At 42.7% G+C, this 26,696-nt stretch overlaps 1 protein-coding gene across 2 annotated transcripts in view; it reads right to left on the minus strand.

The window, feature by feature from the left end:
* Positions 1-5,460: 5,460 nt before the first annotated feature.
* Positions 5,461-26,696, minus strand: part of LOC128303146 (amphiphysin) — a 43,566-nt gene continuing 22,330 nt past the window's right edge. The window contains exons 3-10 of one of the 2 annotated variants that reach the window (XM_053040005.1): positions 15,393-15,528; positions 15,116-15,306; positions 14,933-15,037; positions 14,616-14,868; positions 13,397-13,492; positions 11,731-12,015; positions 7,270-7,412; positions 5,461-7,180 (exon numbers count right to left, since the gene is read on the minus strand). In XM_053040005.1, coding sequence (XP_052895965.1) covers positions 7,100-7,180; positions 7,270-7,412; positions 11,731-12,015; positions 13,397-13,492; positions 14,616-14,868; positions 14,933-15,037; positions 15,116-15,306; positions 15,393-15,528 — 1,290 coding nt within the window. In that variant the 3' untranslated portion in view covers positions 5,461-7,099. Of the gene's footprint in view, positions 7,181-7,269; positions 7,413-11,424; positions 12,016-13,396; positions 13,493-14,615; positions 14,869-14,932; positions 15,038-15,115; positions 15,307-15,392; positions 15,529-26,696 lie in introns of both variants that reach the window. The other variant, XM_053040004.1, reaches the window with a different exon arrangement.

Raw genomic sequence — 26,696 nt, forward strand, 5'->3', positions numbered from 1 at the left:
CGCGCGCACAGCCGATGATAGCCGAACAACGTACGTCGATCGCTGTCGCGCGACGACAGGATCGAGCAAAGCCGTAACGCTGCACGACCGAGATTTATACACAACAGAAGCCATTTTTCTTATAAACGTTTCGATAATCCCTAATTGGGTTCCATCCCAATTTACTAAAGGGATCAGATTGATTGGATTGTCCGTCAGCCGCGATAGCAAACAACGAACGTGTGAGACGGGTCGAAGATCAGGCTCCCAGTGGGTTCTTTTCTCTCTGATCAGACGAGTTGGTCGGCTGTTCTTCTATGTCCACACGGTTAGTAAAACGATTCGTCCAGATAAAATCCCGCCACACGCACGGCCTCGAAACGAATCTGAATTCGAAAATGAGAACCGGATTCGGAGATGACATCCGTTGCGCTACTGAACGTGAACTTTCTTCCGTTCACATGAGCTTAAAATGCACCGATCTGAGCGGAGAAAGGTGGAGGAAGCTAGGAGATGTGAACTTCCCACCTCTCTATGGTAACCTAGTCGCTACTCTGATCGATTGGGTGTTACGTCTAGCACGGTTGCTATTGACTACCGTACACTGTGCGTACCCTTTCGATGTTGCGAGTTTTAGCGTGAGCAACTAAAACAAATGGTGAGACGTAAACGACAACGCAAATGTGCAGTAGCGCAACATTTATCTTTATATTGAACAAGTAACCAATGAGGTTGGCCATAAATTGGTTCAATACGAGTTTTGCTTTGTCCCATACCAAGTCCGTATCAGCATTCTTCAGTTGCCTTCACTATATTGATCCTGCCGTTCTTCGAGCGTAAACCATTGTTTTAAGCCCATTATTCCCATTACCTTTGCGTCCCCATGAAATAAATAAACAAATATACCTTGAGATTGCAACACATATCTGCACGGTTTCGAGATCTGGTCAAGACTAAACTGTATCAAACTAACTATCGATACTTGTCATGTTAATCATCCTATAAGAAGATGAAACTTGAAACACCACGTGTAAACAGCTGATGAGGCTCAGTACCGTTAAATTCGCAAAATTGGTTTCAAACTTATACATTTTGGCAATATTCATAATTTTTTGATATCAAGGCGTCAGGTCAGGTGAAAGGTTTAGAAATCGTTGATAGTTTTTTGTTATAAGAACTTTGAACTATTGTTATAAGATAGCTGGTGTAAATAGCGAAAAGTGAACGAGTAACAATGTAAATAAAAGCATACAAGTGTATTAAATGTAAACATTCTATTTCGATGTACAATCTTGTTAATCTATTTCGTGCCATGAAAACATCGACTAAACTGAACCATCCGAAACGTTACGTAATGGACAGACAGCACTGGTAAGATTTTATGTCCAAATTTTCCCTATTGACATCCGATTTTCCAATAACTTCATAATTCACGTTACAGGCAGTCTCCGAGATACGCTATTATAGTCTATTATAGCGGACCGCTGTAACCCAAGAAAAATTCGCATATCTCGAATTTCCGCGTAAGTTTCGAATCCTAGTGCAATTCGGTTTATACTTCCAAGTCGCAGAGTTGATTTTCCTTTTCTGCACTTAATCAATTCATCAAATTAGACGAATTTGCGAAAGAAAACATTAAAATCAACCACAAATACGAATGTTTTCTCTGACAAAGAAAGGAATTTTCACAAAGAAAGGAAAGGCCAAACCCAAACAATCTGTGCCGTTTGTGCGAGTTTTGGAAATTTAGCAGCAGCTTTAATTTATAGCACAAAATCTAATTAAAAATGAAACAATTTGATCGAAAATATCGTTGGATTTTATATATCCTTGGTTATGTAAAACATTTGTTTCTATTCGACGATTCTTCCGTACGTTTTCCGTGCGGTGTGAATCTTCCGTACGCCACCCGTACGGCGACGATTCAATGTGCCGCGACTACACGACTTCGGATGGCTTCGGGTTTGTTCTTTTCTGTGTGTGAGTCACTTTCCTTGCAGACAATTTCGTTTCACTAATCTATAGGTGGTAGTGAGCAGAAAACTAACGTTCATATGCGCAGATAACTTAAGGGACGTGTTCGTGCATGTTTAATTGTTTTTTGAGAAACTTAATAAATCTGAAGAAAGGTTCACATTCTCCTGCAGTCAGTCCATTTTTCGGTTGTCGGGCGTGATTAAAGTTCAATATATCGTTGTTATAAATCTATGCGTAGTTTATTTGAGTTTGCAACGCTATAAGGTAAGTTTCTCATCAAAATTGTGTTATAACAGCGAAGAACGATCAGATATCAACCGAACTTTTCGTTTCCCTAACAATATGTAGGCTTTTATAATGAGTTTGGCAAGAACAACTAGCGACATTTGGAATCGTTTTGAAATAAAAAAGAGCATGCAGGAAAGTGCCATTATTGCTCCAAAATCATTCAGGATTACGAAAGGATCGACATCGAATTTGAAACGTCATCTTACTACAAAACATATCGGAATCCCGTTTTTACGAACAGCCACTGGTTCTTCTGTTGACCATGCTAATCCATGCAACGAATGAATTACAAAAAGGCTGTTTGGATAAGTTGATAATCTAAAATAAATTATCTTCGATATTTAAATATGTTGCTCACCTCATTCATCCTTTCATTCATTTGCCAAACTATTTTGGATTCACTTACTCTATCGAGGCCGCTGACTTGAGCATTAAAAGTTTCCAGTCCGTGCATTTAAAATCTTTATTTGTCTCTCTAGACACATCGTACAGGACAAAGAAAAACTATTCTGCGACTGTTGAACTGTCGAATGAAATGTGTAGTAGGCACACTGAATCGTTTGGTATTGTATCATAAAGGAAACATAAAAGAAATGAAAGAATTCGTATCATCTGTAAAAAAAATTGTAACTCACTGAATTTGCGATTCGCATGTGTCAGCGGGCCACTGAATAGTCGCCACGTTGAACCGCACACGTACGGCGTGCGGAAGAACTGCCGCACGCGTTCAGTTCACGACACTGAATGAATTGGACCGCACTCAATCTTTGAAAAGAATCGTTTTGCCCATGTCTTCTATATAGTCCCCAAAAACCCTGTAATAATAGCCAACGGTTTAGAAGCTTTTCTATCACGCGCAATGATAGCACGTGAGAGCGGATCAGCAATATGCATACTGGAGGGGGGAATTGATGTCAGCTCCTGTTTTGGATGCTCTCTTGGTATCGGAAATCTGAAAACAGCCGGTTTTGTATGGAATTTCGTACCGGCCGACGGTACGCAGCTGATAACACGCTACACATAGCCACACAAGGCGATCATACCGAAGAGCAAACAGTTCCCTTCGCCTGAGTAGAATGTGGATACAGATCACAAACGCTACACATAGCCACACACGGACGGCGATCGTATCGCTCGAATGGTGAGAGCGAGATCGGCTAAATGCGAGCACCGCGTGATAAGACTCCCACGTGATAAGCCAGGTATGCGAATGAGAGAGGGGATTCTTCATCTTGAAGAGAGCGATGGTGTGCGATGCAGGGTTCGCGTCGTATGTATTGACGAGTCCAGCTCGGTGTTGCTTTGTTCGGGAAAGGCTATATGCGTTGACAAATTCGGTAGAGCTATCGAATGACCGTCAAATGTTGTTGCTGGCAACGATAACTTGCCAATGATATATTATATTATATGAGATATATGAGATGATTATATGAGATAAGAAACGTACCAAACAACGTCACGCTGTACATGTCTATATAGTCCCCAAAAACCCTGCAATAACAGCCAACGTTTTAGAAACTCTTCTGTCACGCGCAATAATAACACGCGTGAGCGGTTCAGCTATATGCACGCTGCAGGGACATAGTTGTTACCTCCTGTTTTGGATGCTCTCTTGGTGTCGAACATCTGAAAACGGCTGGTTTTGTATGGAATTTCGTACCGGCCGACGGCAAGTTTTTACGCATTTTTTTCATCGACTGGTGGAGATTTAAACGCATGCGCAAGACACGAAAATAATGTGCGTGGAACGATCGACATGGTGCGGATAGAGTTTTTAAAACAGAATGTTAAAAAATAACCACGTTTATCAAATAATACACCCCCATTATACTGACGTATTGTTTTATCAATAAAAATACTTTCGGATGGTGCTTGTTGCGAAACGAAAATCGCGAATATGAGAGTCGAAAGACAATAATTAATTTGCATTGCTGTTAGTATTTTCAGCTGTGTTTCATTTGTTTGTTTGTTCGTTTTTTTATTACGTTCGGTTTGTATGGAATTTCGTATCAGCCGGCGGAAAGTTTGCGCGAGATGAAGGATCCGCCCGCAATGATGGTGTCCAAGGACAATCCGTACGAAAGATGTTTTGTGGATCGATCGATCGACGCGCGACAGGAACCGACTCTTGCACCGGGACTATCATAGGAAAATTGGACAAATGTGGTTGCAGATCATTTCAAGCCCCAACTATTATTCCGCCCTGGGCCTCCAAGGGGATTGATCCTCCACTGGCGGTCTTGGTACATAAGAGGAATAATTATGGAATTTGATTGTCATTTATTTGATTTAACAGAACATTTCGTTCAAGGAGTGCCAGAAAAAAAGGTAAGTTGACGTTGTTCATATTAAAGCATTGAAACTTTTCAATTTCAGAGCAAACATCTGGCTTTAAAATATTGGGTTTGAATCTTGCTTCCAAACAATTTAATCATGTCGAACACTAAAACATTTTGTTTGTGTTTCACACTTGGGTGACTGAAACAGCTATTGCATTAAATTCCCGTCATCAAATCCCGAGTTACGCGAATAATGCTTACGGAGGATTGATCCGGATGGGATTTTGAATCGGTCCTGTTGTGTAAAGATCGGCACCACTATACACCATGGGGCCGTCCCGAATTCTCTTTATAACATCTTTCATATTTAGTAACCAGGGGTAGAATACCTCTTTCTACTAATTTTATCACAAGTAAATTTTATAACATAACATGTTATGCGGTTTTAAGAAAATTTAAAATATGGCAAATATAAAGTTAATATATATATATACATCGTCTCTGGGATGTATATACATATATTCTTTATAATTACAAAGAAGAAGACGCTTCGTTCGGAGTCTCGGACACGCGGATTCGGAGGATGGGAATCCTTTATGGGAGCGATTTTTCTCATCACTAGCTCGCATGGGTAAATTAACAGTCTGACTGAGGAATCGCGTCAAGGATTCAATTATCACTAGTCAAGTCCGCTTTCTCCCGAATTACTCTCTTAGCTCGGGTATCCGCAGCTCTCGATCGGTTTCATCGCACGATCGCTCTACGATCAAACGGTAGAAGCCAGCGGTCGCATTCAAATCGACCGTTGGATAATATTTAACAGTCTCCCTTTTTTACCTGTAGTTGAGCTTGAGCTAATAAATAATAACGATAATATTAGTAACAAATATTCGGTTCGGTTCATTATCCAACTCACGCGAAGCGGTAAAACTGTCGCTCAGAATATCGCAAACAAAATGATTTATTTCTTTCTCTCGATAATGTTTCATCGCTTACGTCTCTAACTGTCCGGGTAGTGTGGTTCTCTCATCCAGTAGATGAAATACGCTAATCTACCATTTCATCTAACCTTTCGCCTGTACTACCATAAATACACAAAACGCGAAAACTCATCCTTGTACGTACCAGTGGTACGCTTCCTTCTGACGCTAATATGTTAGGATGTGTAAGGTCGGTTGGGTTGGTTTTATTTAATGCACATGAAATATTTATTCGAAAGTTAAACAAAAAAACCTCGGTTAAAACGGGGAACTACATCCTACATGCGGCCGTGAAAGGAAGGAAAGCAGGGGTTGTCGTAAATACAGACAAACAATAGAAGAAAGAAAGGAAGAAACTGCGTAAACGATGTAATTTAATAACATAAAATAACGAGACGATAACAGCTTACTTAAAACGAAACAAAAACAAAAAATACATTCGTTAGTTGCCCAATTTTTGCGCTTCTGTGTATGTGTGTGTGTGTGTTTGTTTTTACTTCCGAACCAGTACGTTTGCTTCTTCCTTTGTTTCTTGTTGTTTACTAAAAAAAAGGCACACTTTATTCATTAGTTCGCAGTTTTCTTGTTTTGCAATCTCCCCCGTGATCATGAATGATGCAACACACGAATCGAGGATGACCAGTAAGATGATTAGATGATGACTCGAGCGGGTGCGTGCGTACGGTGGCACACGCACCCCACGCAAAACCGATTAGTAGTCGCATTAGTTTTTGTTTTAGCGCTGTTAATAGTAATGCAGTTGTTGATTACCCTATCCGCGGGATGGGGGTGGCCGGGAAAGACCCAGCATTTTTAAGGGTCGTGTTCTGCTGCCTCGTTCTCTCGCTCTCATGATAAAATGAAAGAAATCAAAAATTAAAAACAACAACAAAACGGTGCCTGTCACTACTACCATTCAGTGTGTTCCACCATACGTATTGAGGACATACACTAGCTACTAATCCCCTCCCAGCTTTGTGTGTGTGTATGCCTGCAGCAATCCTGGCGCTGATTTCGCTACTCGCCAAGAAAAAAAAAATACGATACACAACATTATTCGCTACTCGAAACGTGAAGTAATTTGAAAACCTTCCGGAAAGATCTTCTATGCTGATTTGATTACCTCTTCTTCCTTTTTTCTCTCTCTCTCTCTCTCGCATACGCTTCTCGCTTTGACACTGTCAAATCACGGATGACTAACTGGCTATGTCGGAGGATGTGTTGAGGATGTGAATTGTGATGGTGGGCGGGGAGAGGAAAGACACGCCCTCCCCCCTCCACTGCACCTGTTTCCGGTACAAATGAAAAGCCCTTTTTCCCATGGCTACTAGCTCGATTAAGACGATAAACGGCGCAATGTGTGTGTGGGCCTGCTAATTTTCGAATGCCTAACGCGCGTTGATGGATGAATGGAGTCGGTCCGGTCCGGGGAGTTGGCGCTGGAAGATGGCGGTTGGGCGGTTTTTTTTTTTTGAGAGTGTGCATCAGCTGGCCATTTGGTAAGCGCGGGATTCGAAGGTTTTAAAACGCTGCTATTTTATCCGAGTCCGGTCCGACCAAACGGGAGGGCGGGCTGGCCTCCGGTTGGTTGCGCCATTACAGAGGCCGGGTAAAGTTGGCTGGGAACATGCCCTTCTCGGTTGAGCCATCCTTCGTACCCATCAGCCATCCTTCCTCCTGTAGCAAAAAACCAAGGGAAGAAAACCCATTACTCGATGCTGTACGATGGAGCGGGGTGTGCGTAAGCTGCTTTTTCTCCTCCGTACCTGATCTTCCGGATCTTCGTACTCGACCACATTGATAACGTCGCCAACCTCGAAGCTCAACTCGTCGACATCTTCCCGCACATACTTGTACGTAGCTTTCACGCGATACAAAACGCCCGGTGGTAATTCCGTTGTCGTTGCACCTGCGTAAATTGTAAGCATACAAACATAGAGCATTAGAGGTGGCGTAAAATGGGTGGCTTGCAGTATGAAGAAATAAGGAATAGAAAAAAAACGACGACTAACGTTATCAGTTTACGCTGGTAAAGTAGAAATGGATAGCCTGCAACTGAGCAATGCTTGACGATGAGCAGTCGAATACGTGAGAGAATGGAATTATTGATAGATTTAACATTTGAAATATTAGAAGAAAGGGATTTTTTTGTTTTAAATAATTAGTGATAATAAAAGAATACAAATCTTTATCTAAAAAAAAGCATGATGAGTGAATGTTCGATCAGAGCGTTCGTTCGTTCGGGGAATGTTCTTTAAACGAGGTGGCTCATCGACCCGACCCGACCAACGACGTATCTCTACTACGTCTACATCTACTAGATGTACAGATAATCGATCCCGACTCGAATCCACTGCACCATCATGTTACAGAGTGCGATCGATGTACAAAGTGTTCAATAGGTTCGAATACACATTTTCAATATCAAGTAGGATCTTTCATTATCAAGTAAGATCAAGTAGGAGTATAACAGGTAGGAGTACGGTAGCGTTATCATACGTCAGGTAATGACAATTGAGTTCCTTTTGTGTTCGGAGGAGACACAGTCATTGTTTTTGCACCATGTTCTCATTTTGTTCTGGCATTATGGTATGATACGAATATGCCTAGCATCCCAAATTCCCGATCGTCTATGATGGTTTCGAGGGGACATTGTCCAAACCGCGAACACCTCCCTGTTCATGAAATGTATGAAAACGAACGCCAAATTCAACGCGGTGTAATATAACAAGTGGTAGTTTTTGGTACAGGTATTAGGCGCCTCCATTCTCCGAAACGGTGTTGGTCCAAATCAGGTTCTTGAACGATTTAATCAACTTTGTGAACACAATTTCGAGGACTCTCAGCAGCTCCCCGGATATGAATCCCATCGACGTCTGTATCTGGTTCTATATAATGTCGATTCTCAATGAGTAGAGTGACATCGATTCGGACTAGTTCTCGGAATTCTCAAATCTCGGGAAAAAAAATCCCATGTAAGTCGTGCGTGTCGGACTGTGTTGGCTGAGTCTAATTTAAACACTCCTCGGATTAAAAAACAAAATGTAAAATTCTCTGCGCAGTACTATCTATAACACTGAGTTTTTTCAGAAGGTCCGCTCTTCATCTCTTCATTGACTTCATTGACCGCATACGACAGCATGGCCAGGGTAAAACTTTACAACGCAATTGCTGCTTTGTAAACCCCGGTCAAACTTACCAGACAAAGCGATGGACTACCTTGACTACTTTTTAACCTAGAGCGCTAGAGAGTCCATTCGCGACTGCGAGCTGGAAACTTCGGGGGCCATCTTCTATACGCCATTCCAGATCTTAGCATACGCTGATGACATAAACATCATTGGTTTACGGTCCTCCTATGCAGCGGATGCATACCAATGGATTGAGTAGATGACAGAAAACCTCAAATTGGAGATACATGAGGCAAAGACCAAATTGATGGTGGCATTACCAGTGGCCCTGCTAACACATCCTAACTTACGCAGGGGTGACGGTACAAATAGGCGAGTGCGCACTTTCGAAGTTGTTCAAAGTGTAACCTCTCTTGGGTTAAAGGTCAGCACCGACCTCGATGTTGAAGTACGCGCCAGGTTGCTGGAACTTCTCCACTCAAAACACCCATCGCGACGAATAGTTCCAGTACTCACATACACCTCTGAGACATGGACTTTGTCCAAAACTGACGAGTCAATCTCTTAGCCGCGTTCGAGAGGAAGATGCTCAGATGGATTTTTGGTTCCGTATATGTGGAAGGACAATGCAGGTGTCGCTACAGTGGCGAACTCTACGAACTGTACGACGAACTTACTATCGCACAGCGGATTGTAGCGGTTAAACTCCAGCAACAAAACATAGCATATAAACGTAAACGTAACATAACTGTCAGTCAAGCTAAAACTTGACAGTTCAGTGACAGACGGAAATAAATCAGAGTGGACACACAGCGACATCAACGACAGGCAAAATCACGTTTCTTTTATTTAATGCGCAAGAAATCAGAGAGTATCGCATTAGGATCAAACTTGCTCCGGCTCCGGTGGGCCGGTCACGTCATGAGAATGACACCGGACGACCCAGCCCGTTAAGTCCTTTTAGGTCGTCCACATGGACAGACGAGGCGTCGAAGGCCCAAATTGCGATAAAGTGACGGCTATGTTTAGAGGACTCTTGCAGCAGGTCAAGCCCGCGAAGCGGTTTTAGTACCGGATAAGTAAGTAAGTGTCGCTTCCAGTCTCTCTGTCAAAGACTATGTGTGGCCAGCAGAAAGGTGGCAATCGGTCCATATGGCAGTGCGATACAAACTTGATATCGGACTATTTGTACTGACCTCCTGAATATAACCCTGTCACTTCTCAGCTCTCTTTGCTGGTTAGTTTGGTACTGATATGATTCAACGAATTGTCAACGAATTCTAGATTAACACTTTAGGATCACTTTAGGATGATAATTTTCTAAATCTGAAACGAAATGCCTATGCAATTCACACCACTAACATGGCTTCCAATAACAGAATCCCAAACAAATATGTTATCCAGATGCTTTACAACTGACTTCAAAGCTGTATTCGAACTTGTGCATAATCGCTCCGAACGTTCCCGGCACGCGAATGACTTGAAACGTATCCAAATCCCTAACTTGTTTTATCGAGGAACAATTATAAGCGAATGCTACAAACATGCTTCTATCACAATTAAATTCGATTTCGAACCAAAATGATAACCAATCGTTTAATGATATGATGATTCGGGTGATGAAGGAAGGATTGTTGGGAGGAAATAAATTAAAAAGTTAACAATTAAAACACATCAACATAAGTATTAATTTGGCGTAGAATTGCAAACAACCAGTACTTGCGTGTGCTGTAGCGATGAAGAAGTAAACTAAGTGAGAAGTAACACACTCTCGGTACTCTAAAAGGTAAGCGCATAAGCAAATTTAAGATAGAAACACTCGTCCAAAAACTAATTAATCACGCTGGCAGTAAAGAAAGTAAAGAACTAATAACGCAATAACGCACAAACTCACACACACATACACAGGAAGTGCAAAACAAAAGGATCAACAAAAGGCCACACCAAAACTGCGAGCGAAAAACCGAACCGAATGTTTCCACCTTCAGTCACTTACCGACCGGAACGTCGTAAAGCAGTCCCGACAGAGCGTTATTGTTAGTAACACCGGCACGCATTAGGTGCGGCTGTTGATATTGTTGTGCGATCAATAGGGGCGATGATCGTGTGTTAGCGTTACCGGTATTGTTATTAAGATTGTTGAGCGTTACATTCGTGGCGTGATAGTGATAGGAGGGAAAGGACGGGTGCTGTGGGTGGGTGGGTAGATTGGGATAGGGCAGGCTGGTGCTGCTGCTGCCGTTGCCACCGATGCGATCACCATCCGCTGCTGGGAGTGGCGTCGTGGAAGACTTCGGTGCCACCATCATCATCCTCATCATCATCGGTGGTGTTGTGGTGGAGGTTGGTAGGCAGGCCGGTGGCGTCTGCGTGACCTTGTCCACGCGGACCGGGAATCCGGCAGCTTGTAGTGGCAAAATGGTAGAACGGTGGTAGACGTGACGATCGGTTATGGTTACGGTGGATGATGGAACACCACACGGTGAAGGGACGGTTAGTGTTGCGGCCGAGGCCAACTGTTCGGGACAGTTCCGGTGCTGCTGATACACCGGCGGTAGGTTCTGATGGGATCGAAGATGATGGGAATGATGGTGTGAGTGGTGCGGATGATGAAACGGCGAGGAAACCGTACCGAGTACCGCGGCTAACGTCCGTCCCCACAATGAGCATGATGTGTAACGGGTTAGTAACAGTTTAGGATCGTAAAAGGGACCGTAAGAAAAGCTAGTGTCTCTGTGTGGGTGTGTATTGGAGTGATCTGTGTTGATGGCTTATTTACATTAGTATTACTTGTTTGTGAAACAGCTGCGCCGGTAGTAGTGGGCGTTGGATGATCGTCCGCATCAGCATTAGCACTAGCAGCAACAGCATCAGCAGCAGTAGCAGCAGCGGCGGTTACATCCGTTTTCGGTGCCACCGTTACATTGGTGGGTGGTTTACGTTCCGGCACCCCATTTTCCGGCACCATCCGAGCGTTACTGCTGATGGTGTTGATGCCACCGTTGGCGGTCGTGCTGTTGTGCGTTTGTTGGTCGGTTTGTTGTGGTGGTGTTGGAAGCTGATTAGTGGATGACTGCGGATGAGGATGAAGCGTACCGTTTGTGGTGGTGGCCGGTGTGCTTTCCGTCACCGCCTCCGGCAGCTGCTGGTGGCCATTTTCCTTCGGTGCCGATGTGCCCGCATTATTGCCGTTCAGCTCCGGTTCGTGCTTTGCGCTACCGCCACCGGCAGCCGTACCGTTCGGCGTTGGTGTTTTGGCCGCGGCGGCAGCTGCCTTTACCACCTCCGTGTTCTGATAGGACGGTTCATCGTCTTCCTGCTGTTCCTGCTGATGGGGCGATGGCGTTCTCGGCGACGGGAGCACATTTTGCGCGGAGGTATCTGTTGGTATTTGCGGGGGGTTTTAGTAGTAAAACGCAGTGGTTCCGTTTCACCATCGGCGATCATTCCATCGGTGTGGCGGGCGGGCATATATGCGGACGGTATGGGGTAGTAGGTATATGAAGTAGTATACGCACACATACACACGCACACAAACGTACAAACGCACGCACGCATACACAGAAATGGTATGATCGAATTGTGCGAATGGTGACCCCAAAAATGGAAATGGTTGTGGTTGTGGAGACACCAACGGCGAGAGCACGCCCGTGAGGCAAAGGGGGACAGGATATAGAAAGAAAACACGGAAGAGAAAAAAGAAGAAGAAAAAAAACAAATTGTCACACACGCATGCTTTTTAGCTATATGTTCAGATAAAAGCTCGACTATTGTTTAAGAAAACAACAACAACAACCAATTTTTACAATCTTTTGTACCAAATTCCACACTGTCTATCGTTCGGTTTGGGATGCTTCAATCCATTCAGCGCTGTGCTGGTTAAGAAAATGTATTTACAACTTTTGCTTTTAATTTTGAAAACACAACACCAAAATGATGGGAGCGGGTTCCAAAAACCCCATATCATAACAATTTTAAAAACAGATTTAAAAGACAAAATTAAAGAAAAGAAAAATGTGTGTGTATGCAGTTTCGAAGGTGCAAGAAGAAGTAATGAAAGTTTAAAATAAAAAACATAAAATTACAAACAAAACACACTCACAAAACACGGATGTTGACGTAATGTACATAGAAACGTACAAAAACATACAATGGAAATAATGAACAGTTTCATATTGTAAACTTAGAAAAAAAAACATATAAGAAAAAAAACCCAAAACCGCAATATTACCAAAAAAACAATGCCCACGAAATGGCATACAACAAGAGCAGTACAAAAAAAAGCGAAAATCAAAAACGTGTGTGCACAACGCTTATCAATGACTAAACAAACTAGCAACAATAGCAAACCGGAAGGTAGGGACAGAGGAAAAATGAGAAATGAACAGTGAATGATACAAATTTTGTCAAACAACTAACCACGAACCATTAACCAAGAGCGAAAAAGCGAACATTAAAACAAAGAGCAATGAGTGAGTTTAGTATTCGGGCCATTTGTTTGATTGTTTGATTTGTTATTAGTCGTCCAGAATTGATTGCGATGGTGCTGCATGGATTCATTTTATGAGCAATGGATGATACCGTAAACGGAAAAGCTAATCATGTGTCCCTGCACTGACAAACGGACGCTGAATCGAACGTAATGGATAGAAGCACGGAATGGCAGTGAAACTATCAGGAAGCGATGAATTGTTGTTCTTCTTCGTAAATAATCGAGTGGAAATGGACACGTAACAGTAATACCAAAAACAACTCTACTCACGTCCGTTAGCATTGGCCGAACCGTTAGTGACATTGTTCACAATCGATAAATTCGCTTTCACTGGTGACTGCTGAGGGCTAGAGGGATTTGAGTTAGCTAAAACACAGACGGAGGAAAAACGAAAGTAAAAACATTTATAATCAGAACGTTTGCACCACAGGGTGGCAGTTACTTGGTACGATTGGGATAGTTAAGGAGGCAGTACACTCTGCATGTATGAAAATATAATTCCTTAAAATAATTCTTTGGCGTGACTACTGCATGATCAACTTTACCCATAGCTCATGAGACACTCCGCTCCAAAGAGCAATTCAATGTCGCAGTGCTCCGAACACGGACACAACGGGAATACCTCGATACTAAATCGATTACAGGCAGTCCCCGAGATACGCGGTTTTTGGAAATTTGACAGCTGAGCTGGTTTATAGCACAAAATTTAAGCAAAATGATGAAAAATTGGTCGAAAATACCTTTTATGTCACATAAAACATTTGATTTTAACTTATTTTAATGTAATCTTTCTAAAAATCGCCTGATCCTTAAATGCAGAAGTCGACTCTGTGACTTTGAGGTATACACGAAATTGCACCATGATTCGACTGACGCGGAAATTTTGATTTTGGACATTTTGATTTTGAACCCTTTGTCCGATTTTTTACACTGTGCGGTTCAACTCTTTAAATTTTTGAGTTCTACAAAATATTTTCTGTCGCTATACCAAGCTTTTTCATTCCTAGATCATCCTAGATAATTTTCTATATCCTTAAAAATGGCTCTTCAGTGCAAACTTTAGTACATAAACAAGAGATTTAGACATAAAAAACAACATTTAATTTGTTGCAGTTCCAACGGTGTGCGAGACCTGTACGATGTTGCACTTCATAACAGGTTGCGATCAGAGGTGCCTCGTTGTTCATGGTGTAGTGGCCGAAATAATTATCCAATGTAGTCAAACCACATACATTTTGAAGCCGAAAGATGGACCAATAAACATATTCCCCTTTTATATTATTATTATTCCCTTTTAATATAAGGGAAGGATTAACTTCTATAAAGTTAGCTGAAGAAATCCTGACTTTGACCTATATCTGCTCGCCATAGTGTACTACCGCCTTAACATACTAATATTAATTAAGTTTAAACGTCGAACGAAGATGTACAAAAAAATAAAACTACCACAATGGGCAATTGTTTTAACCGTGCCGCATCTATCACCTACCATTGATCTTCTTCAGCGTGTAAGAACCGCGCTGGGATTCGGTGGCCAGTTTGTCGACGATCGCCTCCAAATCGGCGTACACCTTTGACGTTTCGCTGTGGAACTGCTGTTCGCAGGCGAACAACGTCTGCAAGTTCGTCACCAGGAACAGTATTCTAGAGTCGTACAGGGCCGGCAGTTCATCGTGCAGCTCGGAATTCAACACCTCGTATGTGCTCTTTGCATCCTCCAGCTGTTCGCGGCCTCGTGTAACCTAAAAAGCGAATTCAAAGATGATCGTTATGAATCCGCGGGCCTGTCGGGACAGCTCACGGTACCTTCAAATCATCCTTGCGCTTGGCGGCATTCGCTTGCAGGCTCTGGAAAGAATGCCTCTGGCTATCGTAGTCTACCAGCTTACGGCCACGCTTGTCGATCTTTTTCTGAACAGTGAAACAACAAAAAAACACCATTAATTTCGTATTACGGGATACGGGATTGGTGCAGCAGACAATGTGTACCTTCATTTCCGGAAACTGTAACGCGTAGGTGTCCAGCTGCTTCAGCACCTGATCGGCCAGCTTGTACGAAAACTGCTGGTACTGTGTATCGATGGTTTTGGTCTGACCGTACAGCACTTCCGAACCGGTCCACTGGCTTTCGTATACTTCGGTTATGGCATCCATTAGGCTTTTCGAGGCATTTTGTACGGCTGGAACGGAAATGAACGGAACGGAAACGAAAATCAAGCAAACGAGCGATACAAAATTAAAAAAACAACGAAGGAATACAACATACCACGAACGCATCTGATGTAGTTGCTGAACTCTTTCTGCAGCCTAGTGGCACAGGTGTGCTGTCGGTTAAAGTTTGTCAAATGCTCGTCGAAAATTTCATCTGCCGTCCGATCGACTTTGCCGAGATTTTGTAGAAGCTGTTGTTGGGAAGAAAGAGAATCGAATCGTTTTTCGTTAGTAAATTAATGCTTTCTGCAACAATAATACGAGTGAAGAATTAATGAGTTTTTATCATCGCACCTTTATGGGTCCGGCCAAAATTCTGTCAGCATGTAGACCCATTAAAAGAATTACAACATGAATCATGTCACCGGCAATGGGTACTCTACCGGTTTTTTTGCAAACGGAGCGCGGTATGCTTTGGCTAAAAATATTACAACCCAGCGCAGCAGCAGCATAAGGCCAACCAACCGCTCGCGGAAACACAAACCAAAAATCCTGACTGAAAAACACGATTTTCGTCACTAAAAGCCGGTGCTCGTAAGTGAACAAAAAAAAACTAAAAAACCCATCGGGGTGCGGGTACGGTCAACTAGCGGCTCATACCACCGCCACGGATATGTTTTATTTTCCCTTTTTTTCTTTGCAAATAGTTAAAAGAAACGATGCTTTTTCGAGCCGGTCAGAAAAATGGGACAGTTCGTTAGAGTCGCTACTAAATTTAGCTAGCACAAAATTAATAGTCCCTCGGGTGGTGCTGCCCTGGGTGTGTAGTGTGGTGACAGTGGGATTTTAAAGCTTATAATTTTTATGCGAAACACCTCCATTGGGGTGAATATGATTTTAAAATGGCGCAAACATAGTGTCCCCGGAAATGTTTAATAAGTAAATCCATTTCTAAATTAAATAAAACCACAATTAAAAGAAATAATTTTGTTATTAAAGATTGTTATTTCATTCCCATTTTGCATGTCTTCCTTAGATGCAAAACCGATCTCACCGATCACATGATAACAGCCACGGTACTGTTCGGTTCGCCACGTGACTTTCCGCCTCCAAGTACGGGAATTGAGCACCGACACAGCATCACACAGCAGTACCGCTAGCAGCGAAGGGGAGTAGTTTTATGATCGTTTCTACCTGGGTGTGCTTCACACACAACAGCAGCATACGATAAACTCACAAACCCACCACTGGCCACGGCCAAGGTTGAGGGTGGAAATTTATTTATTAATACACACACGTAAATCATATGCGCCTGTTAGCGCAATAACGTTTTCCCCTCGCAGTACACCGAAGCCAACTTTTGTCCAGTTCCAGATCCCCATCGACCGCAAAGAGGGCTCTTGATAGCGGAGTGTGTTCCCGGCGTGTTTTACATCGCTTGCTGTGAATGCATCTTTCCACATAAACCGTGGAACCATAAGCACCCATTCGTCGTTTGTGAGGTATGTTAATCAAACGAAGGTTTACCTTCCCCCTTCAGTGTAGGTGAGAGTGTGCTTCAGGGTATGGAATGAGCATCAAACCCAATGGGTAACATGTGTGTATGATAGTTAAGTGTAAAGAAGAGGTAAAACTCCCCCCCCGAGGCAGCTAATGCTGATGATGGGGGCAGTCACGTGAACGCCAATTGCATGTGACGGTGAGAGAGCTCTCGGTGGGACATGTGGTCAGTGTTGGTTGAAGATGAATTCACGAACCGAGCTGTTGATGAGAAAAATAAACCAGCCTAAGTCCCCATTAGGCGTGCATATATTTTCCAGTCATCCAAATGGCCAGATAGGCGCTTCGGTACAGTCAGTGAGAAAGTTGACCCATCCATTTCGCGCCATTAGGAGCCATATCCCTAACGTATGTTTAATGAATTTCGTAGTGCTTTCTTTGCCTGTCATCTCACCACATTTTCACTGACGATAACACTGGCTGTGGTATCTTCTCATCCACAGGCCAATGTTCTATAAAACTTCCCAATCATACTTCAATCTTATCTGCTGCAGCTTCTGCCGTTCTCATTGCAGCTGGAGAAGATGCAAATCCCGCCAAACCAAACGTGATCTTCACCGACAGTATAAGCGTCATAAAAACACTTGTAAGTGGTAACTCACATATACAAGGACTGGAAGATTTAAATACTTCCGATGAGGCCACCTTATGCTGGGTTCATTGTCATCTACGAATTAGTGGGAATGAATCTGCCAATCACCTGGCAAACAAAGCTCGCGAAAAATCCTTTTGTCATAACACTGAAATCTCAAAGCAGGACATAATAAACTGGGCTGTAACCTTAACTTTGGTTGTCTGGAATAAGAATTTGCATTACCAACCACACAGTTTCTTAAGACCGATCAAACCTACCTTAGCTGCTTGGGTAAATGTGCAAGCCAACCAAGATCAGAAAGAACCAAAATCATCCTCTCTCGTCTACGTGTAGGACACAATAATAAGACACACAGCTAGGCGATCGATTGATCAGATCATATAGATCACTACAGATCAGACCCTGCACTCTGTTGCTGTTGAGGAGTAACTTTCACAATAACCTATATTTTAAAAGATTACCACGGCTTCATCACCCAACGAAACAGATACAATATTTCTAATAACATTAGTTATACTTTACCCAATACCCAATAACCCTACCTCCTGTCAAACTAATTTATTAAAATTCCTCAAAAAAAAACTGACTTTTTCACTTTAAGAGACGAATCTAATCGTAAGGCTCAACAACATCATTTATTTGCCTGTGCGAGTGAGCATAATTCTATTACTTACTACCTGTAAGTACTAACCGCATTACTAACCCTACCTGTACCTACCCCTAACTGATCTATTAAAATTCCTCAAAGAAACCGACTTTTTTCACATTAAGAGACGAATGTAGTCGTAAGGCTCAACAACAACATTAATGTACCGGTGCGAGTGAGCATTATTCTATTACTCAATTTAATATTTAAATTAAGTACCAATGAGCTTTGTCCATAATTATTATTAAATTTAAATAAAAAAACGCGTACATTCGGGAATAAAAATTAGTTCCGGATAATTTTGAAGTTACGCTTTTCTAGTTCGAGCATTGTCTAAATATTTCCCTTACGCTTAGACGCCAGCGCAGCATAGCTAGACATACAAACGCGCAAACCATCCTAAACTCCACCGTCCTAACTGATAACCTAAATTTCCGGCCGCCTTTTTTTGCCAATGCTTGACGCCATTTCGCCATCGAATTAGGCACAGGCGGTGGTGCGCCATTTCGGATCGTGTGGTGCATTACACATACACACACACACACGGGTGTATGTGGGAACTATCACAGTAATTACACCTACACCGCGACCCCGCCTCGTGTATACGCATAAGAGCTTACGCTCTAACTCGCTTTAATGTTGTTTGCCATTAAACAACAACAATCCAGCGCAACACACTTTGGTGGCCACCTTCAATATGGCGCTCATTTGAATGTTTATTGTCCAATTACGTTGGTGCTTTTGGGTTTGTGTGTGTGCACGTTTTTTTGTTTTGTTTTGTTTTTTGCTTTTTATATTACCAAATTATAAGCATTGACCGTTTTTTTTTTGGTGCGGTTTGATTTGACTTAGGTTTTTTCTTAGATGAATTTTTAGCAATAAAGATATCAACAATGCTTCTATTGCTAAATAAATTGAAAATTATAATTAAATTTTAAACAAAAGTTATTACATAAAACAAATAAATAAAATTATATCAAGATAAATATCAAGTTAAATATATTGATATTTAACAAAACAAAAAACATTGATGAAAAAACATTGAACAAAAAACAAACGATGAAAAACATAAAACAACATAAACAAATAAAATTAAGTTGAATCAATAAAAACAAGCGAGGGCAAGAAATGTAACCAATAGAACGAGTAAAGAAAACGAAACCAGACATCATAAAAGTGAGAGTAACTCTCTCTTTCTTTCGCTTTAAAAGGCAAGAATAGACACTTGCACCTTTGCTCTAACCTAGTAGGCTTCGCTACAACTGCAAAATCTAGTTTCCCGCACCCTAGCAGAACCGGCTCCCGTGGGGTTTGCGCTGCACCCAACGGTACGCGCCCCGGTTTAATGGCAATGCAACTGGTGCAACTGGTTAGCAGGTTAGACACGGGGCCCGATGCATAATATCAGTGTGTCTGTTTTCAAATGTCCATCTTTGCAAGAAACCAGTTTTTCCTCCCCAACAGTTCAGTCAGCGTGTGGAGAAAAATCTCGGACCAATCTTACCGTCCGAGATATGCATGAAATCGAAAGCAAAATACACAACCCCTAGAGAGAGTTCTGGTTGCATTGTTCGTTAATGCTCCGTCGCACTGACCCAGCAGCTGTTGTTGAGGGCCGTGACCATCAAATGCGCTTTACGTTTTACACGAGAATTGATTATATGTTGGAAGGATTTTCCGCTTCTTTCGCACGATGGAATGCATGCGCGTGTAAGGTTTTTATTGAATGAGCTTTTGATGGATCTGCAAATCGTGACTGGTAAATAATTGCCACGGCCAAGAGTGCCGAGTGGGCAGACGGCCAACAATTGGCGGAAGTAGCAGCACTGCTTGTGCATTGCCGGGACTGGTTGGCGGCTGCTTATTAACCACTTTCGGTCAAGCTGTTTGTGAATTTATCTGTTTTTCTGTCCATTACTGGGTAATTAATCGTTGCTTTCAGGTGTGTGTGCTTAAAGTAGCCTAGAATCGATCGTGACACTTTCTCTTCCTCGGACTGCTTGGACCGTGTACTTGGTGATGTCAGAACATATAGAGTGATTCACTAGAGATTTCTATATTTTATACGTGACAGAATGATTTAGATTCATTAGGTGCAGGGTCACGAGAGCTGACAAAATGCTGACAAATTTATCAAAACGGAGCTTTTGTTACTAGTTGTGAGCTTTTGTCAAACTTCATTTTGTAGAAAATCCACGACAAAATCCTGACAATATGCTGACAAAATTTTGCACCGCTTGCTAATTAAGGCATTATGTTAATATTATTTTTATCGGAAAATTTTATTTTATTTTACATTTAAAGTACATAAGCTTGATTTTTGAAGGAACTATTGAACTTTATTTTATAATTATTCCTCAAATTTCTTAATATGTACACAAAAAATAAAAATATGATATCAGTTTTTTTTTTTTTTGGTAACAACTGTCGACAGCTGCTTCGATCATGTGGATATTCTTGTCATTTTATTTTGTCCAAGAGTACAATTGTGTGCGCGGCAACGGTATAGTGGTTTTTTGCAGTTGACAAGCTGGTTTTGTCACTTGACAAATTTGTCAGCATTTTGTCAACTCTCGTGGCCCTGCATCTATTAATCGGAATGATGTTTCAATGATTTATCAGTTGCCAAAAAAGGACCCAAAGATGGGGCATGATCGATCGAGAATCGATGCGTGATTTGAATGCCTTCTCACTAAAGCTATTTATTAAGTGAATGTGGTAAAAATTTAAACATCATTTCACACTTTCGCCTTGCAACGCCTTCGAGTGTCAATTGTTTAATTGTTGGGCGGCAATAAAAATAGGGAAAATTGGTGACATTCCTTCTGGCATTCAAAAAAAAAAATAACACTCTCAAAGTGTTTACCTCTCAAGCAATTTATCAGCGGTAGACGACAGCGGACGGCTTAAGCTTTGGGTAGATTGCTGGTTAGGAATGCAAGGAATCTGTGCGTCCGACCAGATAAAGGTAGGTCATCTGCTGCACCGCACACACCGAGCATGCGGGATAGCAACAGCGTACGTTTAACGACCTGCGCACACTTTTAACCGGCCGGATACCGTTGTTTTCCTTGGCGGTTTAATTAACAGCCGCCTTTTGATGCATACACGGCTGCAACGGCACTAACGAAACAAACACGCGGCAACCGTCGGTATCAACAAACAAACGCTACGGGAAGAAAGTTTTTTTTCCCCACGATCACAACAAACAAGGCCACTCACACTGGCAGCGTGGCCCGACCCTACACGGGAATGGCGCGCGGGTCATCGGAACAGGTTCCCGACCGTGCCGTGACACATCCCGGGAAGCAGCAAACCACCAGGAGAAAGTTCCTTCACTTCGTCACCTACTCCCTTGTTGAATTCGATCCGCACGTGACACCCATCAGGGTTCGGTTGTGCGTACCGCGCACCAACCAACCACCAGGCTCGATATTCGATCCGAGATTTCGACCTCACACCCGTGACCGTCTTTTCGATTGCAAATCGTCACGGTCAGGGCTCGGGGGTTTTTGCCCTGCGAGGGCTTACAGATCTATATTTTCTACGCTCTTCACACCACTTCCATGGCATTCCATGGTTCGTTTGCGCATTAACCGGGAGTAGTCACCGTGGCAGGCAAAAGGTTTCCATTTCACTCGGAAACCCTCGGTTGAAAGACCCACCGAGGATGGGGATCCCTTCCAAGTCGCCTTGGTGGAGATGAAATCCCCATTTTGGGGGATACCGTGCACGTTCCAGCAACAGGTCGGAAACAGGTTTTTCGACCTCAGCTTCACCGTTCCGTTGTGTGTGTGTGTTTGTTTTTTTTCGGCCGGCCGGCGTTAACGACACGGCTTGTTTCGGTGAAAGGCGATGAGCCAGCGGTCACTAGCCGAGGGAAGAAAGGCACAACCAACAGTGTCCATGTGTGGCGTGGACACGAACTCGGTGTCACTCAACCCGAGCAGGAATGCAAACAAGCAGCATAAATGGCCAAACGGCCAGTTGCCTTGAGGTTTTGGGAGATTTTTAAAATGGGACTGAGAGAAATATGTTTCAATATGTCAAGAATCTGTTTGATCCTGTCATTTCGCACAAATAATCATGACAGACAGAAGTATTCTGAGTGTCTTTAATAACGGCAACAGCTCCCAAAAGAATCGATTAGACCTCGGAAGATCGCGTCATGGACATCTATTCTTCAATGTTTCAAGTGTTCCACTATATCACCTAAGAACTTCGTCCTCTTCTACTGGAAAGTGAGTAAATTTGGCATAAATATACAGGCAACAGTGATTTAATATTGACGATCAAGGTTTTTGGGTTTTGAAATTACAGAGACTTTGTTACGAAAACTTATTCGAGAACGAGTATTGTGCTTTCAATTATATCGAGGAAGTCATAAATATAACACAAATATATTCCGTATATTATATGAATAATACTACGGAGCGCCCAATAATAGCTGGAATCATATTCTAAGTCAGTTTTTTTTTTGTATGCGTTTTGACGTTTCCAGGCTTATTATCCGCTGTCAGCTCCTCATACAAATTAGCAAGCCATGAAAGCCTAAGCAAAGAGGACTAGATTGTTTTCCTAGGTCAAGCTTCGTTTAGCTCAAGGTCAGTGTAGCATAGAGGTCGAGTAATATAGAGCAATTTGACAAGTAGCCAAAAGTTCGTTACACGTGATTTGACGTTTGGACGCCCTTTTCCATTCAAATGATTTGTGTGTAGTTGTGTTGAATAATCGGGATATAGTAAACAAGTAGGCTAAACGCAAGTAATCTTACACGGGCGGCGAAATGTCAAATGAAATCCAAAATGGCGAACCTCTATCTTGGCTATTACTCGACCTCTATCCTACACAGACCTTGGTTTAGCTGCTCGACAATCGTAAATGTGCCCAAGATTTTTTTAATAAAAAAAAGCATGCCTTTCCCATTCAGATGGTTTTTTATTAAACAAGGATCATTATAATATGAGCCCCACAGAACAGCCAGATTTATGTATTGCCGTAAATGAAATTAATTTAAAGTTAAGTTTCTCAATCTCAGAATTGATTTTCCTCTCCTGTTGGTTCCGAACTCATGACAGCTTATGTTAATTTTTATGTCAAAGTGAAATGTCCTTTAAGAATCCCATCAGAATGATACAGTCCGCTACCTGAATCTATATTGGACATCGCTGTAAATCCGAAAAACGTAAAGCGCATTGCTCACAAAATGTCAAAATGTGATGTTTTGCAACAAAACACACAAACACTGGCATGGGATTTTGATGCTGCAAAAGTGGTACAACTCAAGCGAAATAAACAAATGAGTGATCACAACACGCCTTTAGGCTGATTTATATTTTCGACCCATTAAAATCTTTGCCTTCCTGTTGCGGTGGTGGGTGAAGACTGGATCAAAATTTGACGTCATGCCCGCCATGGGCAAAATGTGTGCGCGCACTCCCGCGTACCGCGTGCACGTTTCCAGATGGCGGAAAAGCGAATCCATCCGCTAGCCCCAAGCGGTTTGAAGTTGCTTTGAGATTTTGTTCGGGTGTATTTATTTATTTTTGCATCCCACTTTCCAATCGCGCACTCAGCGGTGTTGGTTCGTGCCCGGAACGGTAGGGAATCGGATCAAAGAACGAAGGGAAGCGAATGATGATCACACAAATCTAGCCTTCTGCACACTTGTACAAACGAAATGGGGGAGAGCAAAATGCTGCCAAACTCTTTATCACTTGCTGCAGCAATTGGCGCTCGTTGTATCGCATCGCAACTTGTCTCCGGTTCGATCGCAAAACTGTGATACTGGTTCGGTTGGAGTTGGAATGTATTGATGCTGAAAAAGCGATGCCCCGGAATGCTTTGCTTTATTATCACCGCGATCTGCCATTTTTACGACAAATCACTGCCAGAGCCGGGAGGAATTGGAGGCCTTTTGATGTTGCGAAAAGCAACATGTTTTTTTCTTGTTTTATTTGCGCGATAAACGCGCTTTCCAAACCGATCCGATCCGATCGTTGTGGTGCAATAAAAACGGCTGAAGGATGTTTTGTTTTTGTTTGTTTTGTACAACTGGGGGAGGAGTTCCGCAACCGAACTTGTCGAGGCGGCGTGAAAGTGAACGCATTTTTACAGTCGGACTGTTTTTCATCCGGTTTGGCACACTCGGTGGGTTTGGCTGCCCCGGGAAAATCATCATCGATGAGATGTTTAGCACCACCAGCGTTTAGGACTGGAATTTAATGGGATCGCTGAACGATCGTTAGCCTGGAAATGATGCTGGGGTTTTGAAGGGAGTTGGCAATGTGATAAGGCAATTAAAATATTATTTCCCGGATATTGAAGAATATTATTGGGGGGGTTGATTTTTCTCGAAGTAGGGGAAAGTTTCTTGAAGCGTTATACTGCTAAGAAGCTGTACTTGCAAGCATCTTCATAGGTAGTGGTAGAACGCTGATCAGGATAAATAAAAACACAGCTTTCTCTCTACATTTGTTTTCATGTATAAAGATTTTTGTTACTCAACTTCATTCAGCAAAACAATTGAATCGTTAGGAACTGCATTAAGCTTGAGAGTTTCCTCCTTTTTGTGTATTGATCGATGCACCCTCCAAAAAAAACAAACGGGTGGTTTATGTTATCGATGAGTTTTGCCCTTACTTTTGGATAAAAGGTTGAGTACCGATACTGCAACAACATTTTAATTTTCTCACCCAACCTAAACCACCTCCAAATATGATTTAATAAGCACACAAAAAAAGCACTAAAATGTTTTTCCTCCTTTGGTGAGTATTTCGATTGAAATAAAACAAAACATAATGAGTAATAAATAAAATCAAACCGGCATTTTTCCACATCTCGGAGGTGAGATGAGCCGACCCCGGGCCATCAACAACCGAAGGCAAGTGAAAGTTGACCGAAACTAGAGGCTGAAGTTTTAACGGTGGAAAGCGTTACGCGCCAAACGAAGGGAAGAAGATGCGCGTTACTTTCCTCACTGCTGGAGATGGTTCCATATCGTCGGTTAGTGCTATTTTCGGTAGCACTATTTCGTGGGTGCGATTTTCTTCACATTCAGAGAGCTTGGGCCGTGCAAAGTTCCGCGCCGCGAAAGGTGCAACGTCACGATGTAACCTTGAGAGTGAACTTCAAGCTCCACAGGCACCCAACGCTCTGCCGAACGGCCACCGGAGTCTATTTCCGATGCATGAAAAGTGCCCAACCGTCGGGCTTCCACTTCTCCAGTAGAAGCTGCCACCGTTCTGCTCCCGCACCCGACTAGCGGGAGTAAGCCATTAAAGGCCACGACGATGATGAGAGGGCACATTTCTCACGCGGTAAGCCACCAGCACACACACACACAAAAAAGCCTCCCCCTTTGCTCAAACACCGGAAAATGGTAAACAAAACAGAAATGCGTGGTACCGCCGCGTGGTGAAGGCGATCGGTAAGGGCGAGGAGTGATCACGGACCCCGGGGGAGAAAACTGGGCGGAAATTTTTAAAAACACCGTTACCATCATCGCATGCTCGTTGAGGGCCGCCGCCGCCGCCGCCGCCGAGCGCGTTATGAGAAAATTGCCCATTTTAGGGCGCACAATGATTATCTTTAAATTTAATGTAAGCATCAATGGCTTGGCAAGAGGCTTTTTTAGTTTTGGTTTTTCTTGAAGAGCCGGTGGATCGATTTTCAAACGTTCAGGCATGGGTGTATAGCGGGAAAAGTCTGCTTGTCCGTGCCCAGTGTGCAAGGCAAGGGTAAGAATCGGATTTAAAAGTCACCGATGGGGGTCGATAAATGGGTTTTGTAAATTTGGCCGATCCCAATTAGAAAGCTTTCTCCTATTAAGCAATCGGATATCGTTGGTAAAAGCGGGATGATACTTCTCCAACTCATTAGTCAATATGGCCTGTTCGTCGAAAATGCGTGCAGAAGTAATGTAAGCATGTCATCGTCCCCCGTTTTAGCCACTTTCTCCTGGTGGAAATCAAACAATTCCCATATACATCCATTTTTTCAATAATTTCCCAACATATTCATCGCGACTCTGATAGCACCAATTAAAACGTGGAGCATTTGTTTTTGCGTTTGAAAGTTTAGAAGATGCATAATGACACATTCGCAACCATCGGGACCACCGTTACGTAAGCATGAAAGCGACATCTCGTTACCGACTGCCGGCAAAGTACCCAACGGCAGATAGCTCTACGTACGTAACGTCATGGTCAAGTTGAGCGAAAAACATGTTTACCATGTTTTGGCCTTACAGTACAACGACAATACAGGACGCGAGTGCGAGAATCGCTTGTTGCACACGCGTGTACACTACTGGCTCGCAGCTCGGCGGGGAAAAAATACATACGTACGTACATCTTGTACTAGCTGATAAAGTTGAAGTTTTCTGGTTCGTTTGTCGTTGCTGTTATGGTTTTATCGCTATAATTGGATCGTAAAACATCGTTTATGGATAGAGAAAAAAAAGTGCCATGCGTGTGTAGCAAACTGTTAGCTGGTTCGGTGGCTCAAAACGGCGAAGAAGTAAAGTTGAGTTTTATCAGATTGTTGAGGAGTTTTTAACAGGAGGTTGTCATTTTGCTTCATTGTATTTTCCTTTTATTAGAAAACACATTTTACTT

The sequence above is a fragment of the Anopheles moucheti genome, chromosome 3 (genome assembly GCF_943734755.1).
Source record: "Anopheles moucheti chromosome 3, idAnoMoucSN_F20_07, whole genome shotgun sequence".
Taxonomy (NCBI): Eukaryota; Metazoa; Arthropoda; class Insecta; order Diptera; family Culicidae; genus Anopheles; species Anopheles moucheti.